This window comes from Oncorhynchus clarkii, chromosome 21, assembly GCF_045791955.1.
Source record: "Oncorhynchus clarkii lewisi isolate Uvic-CL-2024 chromosome 21, UVic_Ocla_1.0, whole genome shotgun sequence".
NCBI lineage: Eukaryota > Metazoa > Chordata > Actinopteri > Salmoniformes > Salmonidae > Oncorhynchus > Oncorhynchus clarkii.
This window is the reverse complement of record NC_092167.1, coordinates 6,593,309-6,610,188: the sequence shown is the minus strand read 5'-3', so window position 1 is coordinate 6,610,188 and position 16,880 is coordinate 6,593,309. Positions and strand designations below refer to the sequence as shown.

Genomic DNA, 16,880 nt, shown 5'->3' with positions numbered 1-16,880 from the left:
CCATATTTGATGATCAACAAATGGATTTTGAGAAAGCCTATATGTTGGAGGTCAGAGACCCGGCAGTCTGTGGCGTGTATTCCTGACAGTCAGTGGTGTGTGTTTTGGGGAATCCAGGCTTCCCCAAAAAATTGACATAAAAATAATCATAATTTATCTTTCCTATCTGTTTCACAGTGCCCCTCTGTCTCTCTATGTGTTGGCCATCTATCTGATGCTGTCTGGTCCAAACGAGTATGACATTGTTGCCGCCCATAGCATTGAAGGCAAGGGATGCCAGCAAGAATCTGGCCTCCCGTGACAAAAAAAAGTATAAAAAATGTGCAAATCAGCGTTGAGCTAAACTGAGCCCGCTCAACTGTGAATGGTCCTGGCACATGACAAAAAAGTGTCAAGGTAAGCTAGGTTGGAATTGGCTTCACTCCACAAATCCCATTGAGAGCATATGTCATTGACAGCAAAACTTGAAATGTTTCATCTCGTTGTGTTGTTGTCCTCAGATGGCTAGCTAGCCAGCTACCTAAAATTGACCCTTTCCTAAATTAGCCATGGATGAAAATAGGGATTTTTGACTTGTGGTTTTACTTAATTCTACTGGTCAATGATTGTAATGGCGATACTGATCCAACCATTAATTCATACATTGTTGTGCCCCTGGCCTGAGAGGATGGAAGTTCAATATGTAGCTAGATGTAGAAGGCTAATGTTAACTAGCTAACGTTGCCGATGAATGGAAGTTAGGCTAGCGAGCAAGCATTTTATCCAGGTAGCCTAGGACAACAAAAAATAAAAGCGTGTACTGTATGACAGAGTGACATCATATTTAACTTACGTTTATTGGACTGAATTGTTTTTGGTATCTTTTGGTTGAGGTGATTTGATGATGTTGGAATGTTGAAGTTGAAATGGTGCTGGAATAGTGGAGGCAGCTCCTGCTTTCTTTGCGACTTGCAGTGGTTTTAACTCAACAGTTGTTTAGGGGTCCTAAAATGTCAGAAACATTAACTTGCTTGACCATGCTATAGGTCATGTATATGTCTGTTACTGTACATGCAATATGATTTGGGGACTTCACTGGACAGAGGTTGCTATCCGGTTTTGTGATAAAACAAAGTTGGGGTTGAATTTATTCTGACACTGTGCCTTCTTATCGTCTCAGCCTTTAGGCCTATATATCATGGTCGCAAGGAATATGAATTAACAGGTCACAGAGCAAACAACACAATTATCACAACACATAGGTTGTAATATGGATTTTTCTTGGGGGGGGGGGGGGGGGGTTCAGTTTATGTGACAGAGCAAGCATGTATAATGTAGGGAATCATTGTACCATCTAAACCGCTGTGAAATATTTTTTCCATAACACAAAATATTGTTTTTTTCAGCTGTTTGAAGCTTGTGTACGTACAAAACCAAAAGTAAGAGATACAAAAATTCTACTTAAAAAGAGGAAGCATAAAAATAGGGCACATAATACAGATCTACCGCTTCTTAGAGTTGCTTTCAATTCGGATGACAGATCTATAACTCATATTTCTATGTGATTTTTTGGGGGTCGCCCAAAAGTTAGGCTACATATTGCTGCTTTAACCAAATAGCCAACCTGGACTATCTACATTGACCCTTTTGGCACTGACTTGTTTTTACTCATCACATACCGCTGCTGCTACTGTTTATTATTTGTGACTTTATTACTAGTACATATCTAATCTATCTCAGTTACCTCCTACCCCTGCACATCAACTCTGGTACCGCGTGTATATAGCCAAGTTATCGTTACTCACGGTGTATTTATTATTACATGGTTTATTATTATTTTACTTTCTACTATTTCTCTATTTTCTTTCTCTCTGTATTGTTGGGAAAGGCCCATGAGTTACCATTTCACTGTTAGTCTACACCTGTTATTTACTAAGCATTTGAGGAATAAAATGGGATTGATTTGATGTCTCTTCGGTGCATAGCATTCTCTGTACAGGGGCACAAATTTCAAAAGTGAAATATTGTTCCCGAAGGTCGGACAGGTAGACAGCAAGGTTTATACAAACCATCACTGTTGCAAATAAAATACGAGGCCAGAAGCCAGAGGAAATGTGTTAATAAATGCAGAGAAAAAAGTTTCAGAGATACAGTGGCTTGCGACGTTATTCACCCTCCTTGGCATTTTTCCTATTTTGTTGCCTTACAACCTGGAATTAAAATAGATTTTGGGGAGTTTTGTATCATTTGATTTACACAACATGCCTACCACTTTGAAGATACAACATATTTTTTATTGTGAAACAAACAAGAAATAAGACAAAAAAACGGAAAGAGACACATTTTGTAGAGACACATTTTGCAGCAATTACTCTTGAGGCATGTCTCTATAAGTTTGCACATCTAGCCACTGGGATTTTTGCCCATTCTTCAAGGCAAAACTGCCTCAGCTCCTTCAAGTTTGCTGTACAACAGCGGAACCCATCTACATTTAAGTCATACCGCAGATTCTCAATTGGATTGAGGTCTGGGCTTTGACTAGGCCATTCCAAGACATTTAAATGTTTCCCCTTAAACCACTTGAGTGTTGCTTTAGCAGTATGCTTAGGGTCATTGTCCTGCTGGAAGATGAACCTCTATCCCAGTCTCAAATCTCTGGAAGACTGAAACAAGTTTCCCTCAAGAATTTCCCTGTATTTAGCGCCTTCCATCATTCCTTCAATTCTGACTAGTTTCCCAGTCCCTCCTGGTGAAAAACATCCCAACAGCACGATGCTGCCACCACCATGCTTCACTCTGGGTATGGTGTTCTCGGGGTGATGAGAGGTGTTGGGTTTGCGCCAGACATAGCGTTTTCCTTTCCTTGAATTTTAGTCTCATCTGACCAGAGCACCTTCTTCCATATGTTTTGGGAGTCTCCCACATGCCTTTTGGTGAACACCAAACGTGTTTGCTTATTTTTGGCCACTTCTGTAAAGCCCAGCTCAGTGGACTGTGCAGCTTAAAGTAGTCCTATGAACAGATACTCCAATCGCCGATGTGGAGCTTTGCAGCTCCTTCAGGGTTATCTTTGGTATCTTCATTTCCTCTCTGATTAATGCCCTCCTTGCCTGGTCCGTGAGTTTTGGTGGGCGGCCCTCTCTTGGCAGGTTTGTTGTGATCCCATGTTCTTTCCATTTATTAAGAATGGATTTAATGGTGCTCTGTGGAATGTTCAAAGTTTCGGATATTTTTTTATAACCCAACCCTTATCGGTACTTCTCCACACCTTTTCCCTGACCTGTTTGGAGAGCTCCTTGGTCTTCATGGTATCGCTTGCTTGGTGGTGCCCCTTGCTTAGTGGTGTTGCAGACTCTGGGGCATTTCAGAACATGTGTATATATACTGAGATCATGTGACAGATCATGTGACACTTAGATTGCACACAGGAGAACTTTACTTAACTAATTATGTGACTTCTGAAGGTAATTGGTTGCACCAGACCCCCCCCCCCACCCCCTTTGCATTATCGCACACACTCAATTCTTCATTGCTGTGACTTGCTTGCTAGTTGAGATTCCTGCTCTTCACTCCGTTGTCAGTTTAGCCTACATTTCACTGATCTTAGTAGCAGAAATCATTTTTATTTGTGTCCTTCAAGGCAGCTGTCAATGATCACATTAGGCTGCGATTCATTTTATTATTTGATGGTGGTTTGATCGCGGGGGAGACATAACGTCTGCAGTTTTCGGTTTGGTGTATTAGTCTATAAATAAATATCTTTGCCAAAATTAATCTCTCCCATGTCTTATTCTATCCTGATGTGAAGTTTGTTCTAAATAAATTATTTGACTCTGATGTGTGCTATAGAGAGTATTTGACTCTAGCCACAAAATTAAGGAAATTAGAATGGGGGGGGGGGGGGGGGGTGATTTAGGCAAGGCCATTGTTTTGGCACAACACCTGTTGCATGTTGTGTTTGTCCGTTAGCCCAGGGCATTGGAATACACGTGTGAATCCTTAGCCCAGAGCTCAAGCTTAGCCTAGACTTAACAAATGCTTGTGTGAACACAGGATAAGCTAGCCCATGGCCAGTCTTCCCTGTGGCTAAGAACAACGCTGTGTGAAAAAGCCTTTTATTGTTTCACATCTGAGACGTTGATATTGTGTGGTGTATTGCAAGCTGGTCTCAACAAAGTAATCAGTATAGGCTGGCTCCCACAGGGTTCTGGTCAAAAGTAGTGTATAACTGTGCAGAGCCGTGGCTGAGTGGGTTGCATCCCAAATCTATCCTCTGGAGACAAGCGTTCAGTCCCTGCGTCTACTTTATACACTGTTTCTCTATCCTGCCTGGATTTTCGTTAACATACCTTTAATTTAAATTTAAAAATGTAAACGTAGTGCACTAGAGAGAATATGGTGACATTTGTGATGCAACCCTAGAGTCTTTAACATCATAATGCTTGTCATTGTAATTAGGCTAATATTGTAGCAACAATGCTACTGCTATGTATGTCACTAACACAATCAGAGTGCAGACTTGAGGTATCATCTAACAATGATTTTCATACTAATGCAACCGTAGATACTTATTTCCTCAATGTTTGTGAACCTTGTAAAAAGCAATCAATGATAGTCCATCTCCCACTCCCTCTCATGGTACACAGACAGACGTACTGGTACTTCTACTAAAAAGCTGCCCAAGGCTATTGCCACCCACAGCTGTGGTGTGTGTGTGTGTGTGTGTGTGTGTGTGTGTGTGTGTGTGTGTGTGTGTGTGTGTGTGTGTGTGTGTGTGTGTGTGTGTGTGTGTGTCCTTGAGGTTGTTGCATAGGCTGGTGTCCTTGAGTACAACCAGCAGATAAGGCTCATGCATATGACTGTTAAAGAAAGTACATGTACAGGGAGGACGGACAATTTCTGGATTTGTCCTTGTGTAATTGTATACTTTCTTCTTTTAAATGGCTTAAGGAAAATGTATTTGAATATGGTTTGATGCTGTCTATCTGTCTGTCTGTCTGTCTGTCTGTCTGTCTGTCTGTCTGTCTGTCTGTCTGTCTGTTTGCACACTTGTGTATTACCATTCTCAGCATCTGTGAATGGACGCATGGCTCCCCAGTTTCCTTCAGCAGCTGCCACTGTTGAGGCATTACACAAGCAGGGAAGTGGGAGGCAGGCAGGCAGGCAGTGGTAATGTGGGGGAAGCTGCTATAGCTGCCTAACAATAAACTCACACCTCCTCAATCTATAATCAGGAACAGGCTCGAGGCATCTGCTCTAGAACAAGATTTCGCTTTAGTCGAAAGACACTTAGTCATATGGTGTTTTGCGGATAATATACAATGTGTCTGCAAGTATCACAATTTAGTGTTGAAATACAAGGCTGTTTGTGCAAATATGCGCCATTAAATGAATGAACTTTTATTATTCTATGAATATATAAGATAGAAATAAGATAGAAAAGTATATGGATGATGTTTTGTAAAACACCAAGAGAAGTAGTAACACTGTTGCGTTGCAATAACGTTTTCTGGTTCTGATTCTTAGGTCTGGTCAGTGTGATGCTGAACATATGATAACGGATGATACTCATTACAGTATGTGTAGCCCATCAATCATAGAGATTTTATATTTTGAAATTGCAGTGCATCCTTAAAAACCGCAATTATTGTATCGCGATCCAAGTGCTCATTACGCATAATGACACTTTGGGGAAATAAACTAAACACCTGTAGGCGATTAGATTTCCAACTTTGCAATGAATCTGAAAATTAGATCATTCACAAATGTTCACATTTAAGATCGAATGGCACGCCTGGGAGAGTGTCAAGAGTCATTCGTATCATTTAGGAAAAGTACGCACAGTTTCGATCCATTTTGCTCCAAATGATTGAATGTCGTTCTTGTGTTAATTACGAAAGTAGGCTAGCTAGAACATGCCTTCAAGGTCATGGCTCATATAAAGTAGGTTAGATACAGTATGGGGGAAACGTATGCTGCAAAGGTACAGACACTTTCGTGCTCATAAGAATTGCCCTGCACGGTGGGAAATCCTGCGAAAGTCGAGAAGTACGGCAATTGGTCCGCTATATACAGCATCTCTCTATATTCTGCCGGAAAATTTGTTGTGAAGGTGAAGAGAGGCATCTGGCGCGTGGGAGCCATCGATTTATAACTTCTGATCACGAGCCGGTTCTTGGAAAAACGGGTGCCTGACTGCCTGTAAAACCGTAATGAACAGCTCCAACTCAATACTCAAGTTCAACTTTTGCCATGGGAACGTAGCCAAGTCAAACGGAGGATAGCGCATCCTTCTCCGAAAATAAATATCACTGATGGGGCGATTTCAAGCCAACGACTTGTGAGATCTGTTGATAGACGTGGAAAAAAACTGTTGAGGAGAAGCCGAGTATGAGGATGTATTTTCCTAACGTGGACTACAGGCATCTTGGTATAGTTTGCTTGTATCATAGACATATGTTGCAGTGCGCAAGAGGAGAGAGGAAGGTTATTTCGGGGTGCTGGTGTATTTGATGCCCAAGTGCCTCTATAGGAACCACCTGTAACTTTTACAAAATGGATACCTGTCGTTTTTATCGATGTGAAACAAACGTTTTAGAAGAGCATGATAACTTTTTAGGGGGATAACAATAAGTTAGAATTTAGCCTAAAATATTTAGTATTTCCGATATTAAACGTTTGCATCATTTATGAAAGTCAATCTAGAGAAAATAAATCTAGCTCATCGAAAGAGAGCTACTAAGTTTATTTTATATACGATTTTTCCCTCCCTGGGTTGAAGAAATCTCGTTGGCTCATATGGGACTGAGGCACTCGCGTTGCCTGCTCCTACGGAGAAAAATGGCGGAGCCGGACAATTCTGAGGTATGTCAGTTCGCTGGTAAATGATCCAAGGAGTGACATATGCTGGTCAAAATCTTTCGTTATATTTCTATAATCGATAATAATCAATTACTGATGGTTCTGTTTATTCATGTTTTAGTGTCTTTGTCAGTTTTGAAGTAATCAATATTGTATCGACCACTAACTAGTGTCTGTAAAAAGCAATGCAGACACATGCAACGTTTAGTTGTTTTTGTAAATTGTTATGGCATACATCCCGTTAAAATATTACATTTTCAAAGAAATGCAATGCAGAAATGATCTGTAGTGGTTAGTGTGTGCGCTGTCCTTGGTGCTGATTTCACTATCCATTCTGCACAATCTGTCGCATGGACTCCTGCTGCTCTGAAAACGGGTAGATTCCTGCTGCTCTGAAAACGGGTAGATGCGTAACATTATGTAATCTAGCCTACCAAGTGACCTCTAATGCATTCTAAGTGTTTCACTGTATTTGTAAATAACACATTTAGCCATGTAATGCTATAACAAATGGTTTTGAATCAAAGTGCACTTCATTGAAAGCGATGTGTTACTGCAAACAGATCCAGTCCTGTTGCTCTTCTCTGATAATGTTCAAGTGCCCTCTCTTCAAAAACACATACACTCACTTTTTTCTGTCCCTAATTCTCAATCTCTCCCTCGCTCTCCCTTCCTCCATCTCTCTCTCTCCCTCCCTCCTTTTTCATCTCTCACTCTCCCATCTCTCTTTCCTCCCCACATTGTCTATCTTTATTTCTGTCTCTTCATTTGCTCTATCCCTACCCTCCTCTCTATCTTCATATTCCCTATTTCTCTCTGCCTCACCCCCTCCTCTCTCTTAGCGGCAGTGTACCATCACTACCCCCCAGTCGCAGTCCTTTCAGCCTGCCTCCTTGCCCAAACCTGTGCCTACTGTCCACCATGTGCCACACCCTCCACATACGCCCCATGTAGCGGCCCTTCCCACCTGCCCCGGGCGCGGCAAGATGGCAAAGCTGCTCAACCCGGAGGAAATGACATCACAGGACTACTACTTTGACTCCTACGCCCACTTTGGCATCCATGAGGTAGGTAGGGGACTCATCCATGAGGTAGGTAGGAGACTCATCCATGAGGTAGGTAGGAGACTCATCCATGAGGTAGGTAGGGTACTCATCCATGAGGTAGGTAGGTAGGATACTCATCCATGAGGTAGGTAGGGGACTCATACATGAGGTAGGTAGGGGACTCATCCATGAGGTAGGTAGGAGACTCATCCATGAGGTAGGTAGGGGACTCATCCATGAGGTAGGTAGGGTACTCATCCATGAGGTAGGTAGGTAGGATACTCATCCATGAGGTAGATACAGTGCCTTCAGAAAGTATTCACAACCCTTTACTTTTTCCAAATATTGTTGTGTTATAAAGTGGGATTAAAATGGATTTAATTGTTGTTTTTTTTGTCAACAATCCACATACTCTGTAATGTCAAACTGGAAGAAAATGTTGATTAAAAAAACAAACAAAAAAACAAGTTATACAAAATAAAATACTAATATATCTTGATTAGATAAGTATACAACCCCCTAAATCAATACATGTTAGAATCACCTTTGTCAGTGATTACAGCTGTGAGTCATTCTGGGCAAGTCTCTAAGAGCTTTGCACACTTGGATTGCACAATATTTGCACATTATTCTTAAAATAATTCTTCAAGCTCTGTCAAATTGGATGTTGATCATTGCTAGACAGCCATTTTCAAGTTTTGCCATAGATTTTCAAGCCGATATAAGTCAAAACTGTAATTAGGCAACTCAGGAACATTCAATGTCGTCTTGGTGAGCAACTCCAGTGGATATTTGGCCTTGTGTTTTAGGTTATTTTCCTGCTGAAAGGTGAATTTGTCTCCCATTGTCTGTTGGAAAGCAGACTGAACACTTTTTCCTCTAGGATTCTGCCTGTGCTTAGCTCTATTTCGTTTTTTTATCATTAAAACATTAAAAATACTCTCTTCCTTGCCAATGACAAGCATACCCATAACATGATGCAGCCACCACCATGCTTAAAAATATGAAGAGTGGTACTTAGTGATGGATTTGCCCCAAACATAACACTTTGTATTCAGATCATAAAGTTAATTTCTTTGTCACATTTTTTTGCAGTTTTACTTTAGTGCCTTATTCGAACAGGATTCATGTTTCGGAATGTTTTTATTGTGTACAGGCTTCCTTCTTTTCACTCTGTCAATCAGGTTAGTATTGTGGAGTAACTACAATGTTGTTGAGCCATCCTCACTTTTCTCCTATAACATCCATTAAACTCTGTAACTGTTTTAAAGTCACTATTGGCCTCATGGTGAAATCCCTGAGTGGTTTCCTTCCTCTCCAGAGACTGAGTTAGGAAGGACACCTGTATCTTTGTAGTGACTGGGTGTATTGATACCCCATCCAAAGAATAATTAATAGGTGCCCTTCTTTGGGAGGCATTGGAAAACCTCCCTGGTCTTTGTGGTTGAATCTGTGTTTGAAATTCACTGCTCGACTGAGGGATCTTACAGATAATTGTATGTGTGAGGTTCAGAGATGAGGTAGTCGTTCAAAAATCATCGTGTTAAACACTATTATTGCACACAGAGTGAGTCCATGCATTTAATACGTACATTATTAGGTGACTTGTTAAGCTAATTTGTACTCCTGAACTTAGGCTTTCCATAACAAAGTGGTTGAATACTTATTGCTCAAGACATTTCAACTTTTCATTTGTTATTAATTTGTACAAAATTCTAAAAATGTAATTCCATGTTGACATTATACGCTATTGTGTGTGGGCCAGTGACCAAAAAAAGGCTGTAACATAACAGAATGTGGAAAAAGTCAAGTGGTGTTAATATTTTCTGGAGGCACTGTAGTTAGGAGACTCGTGGATGTTCTTACTGTCCTGCCTGTTGGGATGTTTTGTAAGCACTGTTGCCTCTGCTTGCTCTCTGGGGGGTTTAGACTTTACACGGTTTCGGATGTAGCTGCCAGCAAATTTAATTGATGGATTGCGAAGCAGACGTACAGACTGAACAACTAAGGAGCTGACTAATGGACTGACTGGTTGACTGCCTGCCTGCCTGCCTGCTTAACTGGCTAACTATCACGGGACTGACATTCTGGTACCTGGCATGGAAAAGGAAAGAGGGCGAGGCATTGAAGTGTCAGACTCATACCACAGATCGTGATCTATTGAAGTGTCAGACTCATACTCCAGATAGTGATCTATTGAAATGTCAGACTCATACCCCAGATAGTGATCTATTGAAGTGTCAGACTCATACCCCAGATCGTGATCTATTGAAGTGTTAGACTCATACTCCAGATAGTGATCTATTGAAGTGTCAGACTCATACCCCAGATAGTGATCTATTGAAGTGTCAGACTCATACCCCAGATAGTGATCTATTGAAATGTCCAACTCATACTCCAGATAGTGATCTATTGAAGTGTCAGACTCATACCCCAGATAGTGATCTATTGAAATGTCAGACTCATACTCCAGGGGTGATCTATTGAAGTGTCAGACTCATACCCCAGATAGTGATCTATTGAAGTGTCAGACTCATACCCCAAATGCTCTAGGTATCCTAAAAGAGAATGGGAACAACCAAAAAATGTGTTTCTATCAAGGTCCTTATTTAGCATGTGGGTCAGGTTACAGTCTGAATGCGAAGCAGACCCAAGAACAGAACTGCCCCCAATAAAATGTGTGAGTGTGTGTGCAGATAGATGGGTATCAGATAATCCCAGCAGGGTTTCGTTATAGACCTACCTCTATTTAAAGAGCCTGTGCCAATGATGCGGCCTAAATACTGCTTCTGTCACTATGATCGTTTTCTATGAATAGAAATCCAGAAGCTGTCGTTTCTACATGTTTAAGAGGACATGCACTACGTCCCAAAAGGCACCATATTCACTATGTAGGGCACTTCTTTCAACCAGGACCCATAGGGATCTGGTGGAAAGTAGTGCGCTATACAGTATGGGGACATTTGGGACACACACATGTCCTGTACCTCCCACTTCTGAATTGTTCAGTGTAGCATATGCATTACATCCTGTATGAGGACAATTATATACACATTTTCCACACTCTGTTGATTCTCTCTTAGCCTGATATTAACTCAATGAGTCCCACCGTATTGTCAGGGCGTTTTGGACATCTCAGCCCTTTTTAACATGGTGTGTTTGGGTTACAGACTTCTGGGTTGTACCATTGGATTTGTTCATTTCTTCTGCACCCATAGACACCATTAGTCTGTGTGATTAATGGGGGCTGCACTACAGCGGTGTTTTTGAGACAAGGGTGGATTCCGAAGGTGTCTGGGGACGGGTCTTTAATACAAAATGTCTGTCGAGTCCGAATGGTTTGAGCTGCAAACTATTAAAGCTGTCTATGAAAAGCTACTTTGCTCTATGAAGCACACAAGCCACACAAGAGTGATCAGAAGGTAAGGGGTTCCTCTACATAGAAGATCATAGGAAATCTCAGGACATACTGTCTGTAATACTGTAATAAGCTCACATAGTTGATGTCACAAACTCCAAACAGTTGTTACTGACTAGGTAGATATACATTTTTTCACAGACCTTAGTTTTTAAAAGGACATTTGTCAATAAAACCCATGAATGCATCTGTTTAAGTCAAATGATGTTTTGTGTTCTACTTGTAGCCCTGGTTGTCCTGCAAATAAAATGGTAAAACACTTTATTGTGAGGCTAAATATGAGGGCTGGACATGCAGATAACTGAAAGTCAGATGAATGGAAAGCCGATCTTTGCTGGGATCTCGGGACTGATAGGGTTAAGTCTCTCTGAGCTTGACGTCCTCTGTGTATCATGTTTTTCCTGACCCCATGACCTGACCAGGTAAAACTCCTGGACAAAGTCATTGTCACGGAGCTACAGTCTTGCACATTCTGGAAATCCTAACTTCCACATAAGTCAAATATTCACTTAGCCTCCCATTGACACCAATGCATGACTAAAGGCTGGATATTCTGCGATAAGGTTTGAATCCAGTCCTAAGTGAAAATTGGACTTAAGTTAGGATTCAGCTCTCTGTGAGATTCCCAATCCCATCAACATTCCCATCTTGTTCCCTGTTGGACAGGAGATGCTGAAGGATGAAGTACGGACCCTGACCTATAGGAATGCCATGTACCACAACAAGCACATGTTCAAGGACAAGATAGTTCTGGACGTGGGCAGTGGGACAGGCATCCTGTCCATGTTCGCTGCCAACGCGGGCGCCAGGCACGTGTACGGGGTGAGTCCTTGTCCTGCTTTAAACACCAAACACCTTTTTCGCACGGTTCATTTGCCAAATGTTGTCGAATGTTGAAGATAGACATTCCATGAATAGGGCTGATGTGATTCCTTAATTCTCCATGTGGAGAGGCATGTTCGTTCTACATAGCCGATTTCCATGTAAACATTCCAAAAAGTTGCGTCCTTCTGAACGCGCCCGTCTATGCATTTAACAGATGCCTGTTGGACACTATAGGGCCGAGCTGAAACATACCCTGCTGGTTTTTATATTTTCATTTCACATTGTCTTTTTCCAGCATGGCACAAGCAGCCATGGTGGATGCGTAACCAGGCCAGCCCAGATCAGCATGGCCTGGCTCGGGTTGGCCCTGTAGTGTGAACCAGGCTGAGGAACAAATGGACTTGATGGTTGATATTCGACTGTCGTACAGTCGTCTGATCTGTCTGTTGAGTTGAAGTGGATATAAATGATATAAGTCTTGGTGGGTGTAGCGCTGACACTTGTTCACCTGCACGCACGCGCGCACGCACACAAACCAGCACCTTGCTCCCGGTTCATGGTGTAAATTGTCATAACACTCTACTCTACCTCCATTAGCATCTTGGCTAACCCTTCTGAGATCCTGCCATGTAACTACACCAGTGTCTCCTCTGTAATGCTAACAAGCTAACACACATCAGAGGCACATCTCCAGGCTCCCGTCCAGATGATCGCTAATGCTGAAGATCACATAGTCAATGTCTGCATCCCAAATGGTCTTATGAATAATATATAACACCAATGGAGGAGAGAGGGAAAAGATACAGCACATGGATAACATTTGTGATAAAGTGGAGATTGGATCTAGGATGAGTGGTAAAGCTGCAATGATTGCAGTGGGTGCCCTCATCAAACCTGTGTTTGTTCCTTCTTGTTATGTTCCCCAGATTGAGTGTTCAAGTATATCAGAGTATTCTGAGAAGATCATCAAGTCCAACCACCTACACAATGGTAAGAGCTACACTACATACCAATCATGTATATAGATTCACACAGTGTAGCCGACATGGCTATGTCCTGTCAAAGTTACATGCTACAAGTTAACTAGTCAAGGGACAAGGATTTGGGGAGGATAAATGGAACTGTGTCTAAAGGCAACTTCTGATTCTAGAACTGTGTCTAAAAGGCAACTTCTGATTCAAGAACTGTGTCTAAAGCCAACTTCTGATTCTAGAACTGTGTCTAAAGGCAACTTCTGATTCTAGAACTGTGTCTAAAGGCAACTTCTGATTCTAGAACTGTGTCTAAAGGCAACTTGCAACCATAATATGCATAGTACACATATTAGGCTACTCATGTTCTGTGGATCCGTATTACTATATGGGTGCAGTGGGGGGAGACAGATGGCTTACTGAGAGATAACATGATGTATTAACATTGATAAAGTATCAATGAGAGAGACAGAGAGGAGGGAGAGGGAGAGAGAGAGAGGGAGGGGGGAGAGAGAGAGGGAGGGAGAGAGAGAGAGGGGGGGGGAGAGAGAGAGTTACTGTTAATTTGTATTGTTAATTTCACTTTATATATTCACTTTATATATTATCTACCTCACTTGCTTTGGCAATGTTAACACATGTTTCCCATGCCAATAAAGCCCCTTGAATTGAATTGAATTGAGAGAGGGAGGTGGAGAGGGAGAGGGAGGGAGAGAGAGAGAGAGAGAGAGAGAGAGAGGGAGGTGGAGAGGGAGAGAGAGAGAGAGAGGTGGGGGCAGGGAGAGAGAGAGAGAGAGAGAGAGAGAGAGAGAGAGAGAGAGAGAGGGAGAGAGAGATATTCAGACAGACATCTTCACCCTGGACTCAGGCTGGCAGCTCTGTCTGGCAGCTCTCCTCCCAAACAAAACATCCCTAAACTGAGACATCAATCAGAATGAGCTGTATGTCACTGATCACCACTCTGAAATGTCACATTGATGGAACTCCACAGATGGACATCTAAGTGAATGACCCAGAACAAAAAGTGGAACATTGACACTTGATCAATGTTATTTTAACATTTAGAATATATTTTTGTTGTAGTGGAGTGTTTGGTGTAGTGGAGTGTTTGGTGTAGTGGAGTGTTTGGTGTAGTGGAGTGTTTGGTGTAGTGGAGTGTTTAGTGTAGGTGAGTGTTTGGTGTAGTGGAGTGTTTAGTGTAGGTGAGTGTTTAGTGTAGTGTAGTGTTTGGTGTAGTGGAGTGTTTGGTGTAGTGGAGTGTTTAGTGTTTAGTGTAGTGGAGTGCTTAGTGTAGTGTAGTGTTTGGTGTAGTGGAGTGTTTGGTGTAGTGGAGTGTTTAGTGTAGTGGAGTGTTTGGTGTAGTGGAGTGTTTAGTGTAGTGGAGTGTTTAGTGTAGTGGAGTGTTTAGTGTAGTGGAGTGTTAGGTGGAGTGGAGTGTTTAGTGTAGTGGAGTGTTTAGTGTAGTGGAGTGTTTAGTGTAGTGGAGTGTTTAGTGTAGTGGAGTGTTAGGTGGAGTGGAGTGTTTAGTGTAGTGGAGTGTTTAGTGTAGTGGAGTGTTTAGTGTAGTGGAGTGTTAGGTGGAGTGGAGTGTTTAGTGTAGTGGAGTGTTTAGTGTGGTGGAGTGTTAGGTGGAGTGGAGTGTTTGGTGTAGTGGAGTGTTTAGTGTAGTGGAGTGTTAGGTGTAGTGGAGTGTTTAGTGTAGTGGAGTGTTAGGTGTAGTGGAGTGTTTAGTGTAGTGGAGTGTTTAGTGTAGTGGAGTGTTAGGTGTAGTGGAGTGTTTAGTGTAGTGGAGTGTTAGGTGGAGTGGAGTGTTTAGTGTAGTGGAGTGTTAGGTGGAGTGGAGTGTTTAGTGTAGTGGAGTGTTTGGTGTAGTGGAGTGAGTAGTGTTTAGTGTAGTGGAGTGTTTGGTGTAGTGGAGTGTTTAGTGTAGTGGAGTGTTTAGTGTAGTGGAGTGTTTGGTGTAGTGGAGTGCAGTGTTTGGTGTAGTGGAGTGCAGTGTTTGGTGTAGTGGAGTTTTTAGTGTAGTGGGGTGTTGTGTTGTGTTGTGTACTGGAGTCTTTAGTATAGTGGAGTCTTTAGTGTAGTGGAGCGTTTAGTGTAGTGTAGTGTTTAGAGTAGTGAAGTGTTTAGTGTAGTGAAGTGAGGTGTTTAGTGTAGTGTAGTGTTTGGTGTACTGGAGTGTTTAGTGTAGTGTAGTGTTTAGTGTAGTAGAGTGTTTAGTATAGTGGAGTGTTTAGTGCAGTGTAGTGTTTAGTGTAGTGGAGTGTTTAGTGTAGTGGAGTGTTTAGTGTAGTAGAGTGTTAGGTGGAGTGGAGTGTTTAGTGTAGTGGAGTGTTTAGTGTAGTGGAGTGTTTAGTGTAGTAGAGTGTTAGGTGGAGTGGAGTGTTTAGTGTAGTGGAGTGTTTAGTGTAGTAGAGTGTTTGGTGGAGTGGAGTGTTTAGTGTAGTGGAGTGTTTATTGGAGTGGAGTGTTTAGTGTAGTAGAGTGTTTGGTGGAGTGGAGTGTTTAGTGGAGTGGAGTGTTTAGTGGAGTGGAGTGTTTAGTGTAGTGGAGTGTTTAGTGTAGGTGAGTGTTTAGTGTAGTGGAGTGTTTAGTGGAGTGGAGCGTTTAGTGGAGTGGAGTGTTTAGAGTAGTGAAGTGTTTAGTGTAATGAAGTGAGGTGTTTAGTGTAGTGTAGTGTTTAGTGTAGGTGAGTGTTTAGTGTAGTGGAGTGTTTAGTGGAGTGGAGCGTTTAGTGTAGTGGAGTGTTTAGAGTAGTGAAGTGTTTAGTGTAGTGAAGTGAGGTGTTTAGTGTAGTGTAGTGTTTAGTGGAGTGGAGTGTTTAGAGTAGTGAAGTGTTTAGTGTAGTGAAGTGAGGTGTTTAGTGTAGTGTAGTGTTTAGTGTAGTGGAGTGTTTAGTGGAGTGGAGTGTTTAGTGTAGTGGAGTGTTTAGTGTAGTGGAGTGTTTAGTGTAGTGGAGTGTTTAGTGTAGTGGAGTGTTTAGTGTAGTGGAGTGTTTAGTGTAGTGGAGTGTTTAGTGTAGTGGAGTGTTTAGTGTAGTAGAGTGTTAGGTGGAGTGGAGTGTTTAGTGGAGTGGAGTGTTTAGTGTAGTGGAGTGTTTAGTGTAGTAGAGTGTTTGGTGGAGTGTTTAGTGTAGTAGAGTGTTTGGTTGAGTGGAGTGTTTAGTGTAGTGGAGTGTTTAGTGTAGTAGAGTGTTTAGTGTAGTGGAGTGTTTAGTGGAGTGGAGTGTTTAGTGTAGTGGAGTGTTTAGTGGAGTGGAGTGTTTAGTGTAGTGGAGTGTTTAGTGCAGTGGAGTGTTTGGTGGAGTGGAGTGTTTAGTGTAGTGGAGTGTGTGTTGTGAGTGACATTCTGTGTCCTGTCCTTCAGTCATCACTATCTTCAATGGGAAGGTGGAGGAGGTGGAACTGCCAGTGGAGAAAGTAGACATCATCATCTCAGAGTGGATGGGCTACTGTCTCTTCTACGAGTCTATGCTCAATACGGTCATCTTCGCCAGGGACAAATGGCTAGTAAGCGTGTTTGTTTTTGTGTATGGGTGTGTATGGGTGTGTGTGAGAGAGAGAGAGAGAGAGAGAGAGAGAGAGAGAGAGAGAGAGAGAGAGAGATAATACAGGTGTAGGATCTTAATTAGATAATACAGGTGTAGGATCTTAATTAGATAATACAGGTGTAGGATCTTAATTAGATAATACAGGTGTAGGATCTTAATTAGATAATACAGGTGTAGGATCTTAATTATATAATACAGGTGTAGGATCTTAATTAGATAATACAGGTGTA

The 16,880-nt window shown here is 41.9% G+C and overlaps 1 protein-coding gene across 1 annotated transcript in view; it reads left to right on the top strand.

Moving 5' to 3' along the window:
* Window positions 1-6,766: 6,766 nt before the first annotated feature.
* Window positions 6,767-16,880, top strand: part of LOC139379287 (protein arginine N-methyltransferase 8-B-like) — a 17,669-nt gene continuing 7,555 nt past the window's right edge. Inside the window, exons 1-5 of the mRNA XM_071122089.1 lie at window positions 6,767-6,843; window positions 7,683-7,907; window positions 11,971-12,126; window positions 13,056-13,119; window positions 16,467-16,609. Of these exons, the coding sequence (XP_070978190.1) occupies window positions 6,778-6,843; window positions 7,683-7,907; window positions 11,971-12,126; window positions 13,056-13,119; window positions 16,467-16,609 (654 nt within the window). The 5' untranslated portion in view covers window positions 6,767-6,777. The remainder of the gene's footprint in view (window positions 6,844-7,682; window positions 7,908-11,970; window positions 12,127-13,055; window positions 13,120-16,466; window positions 16,610-16,880) is intronic.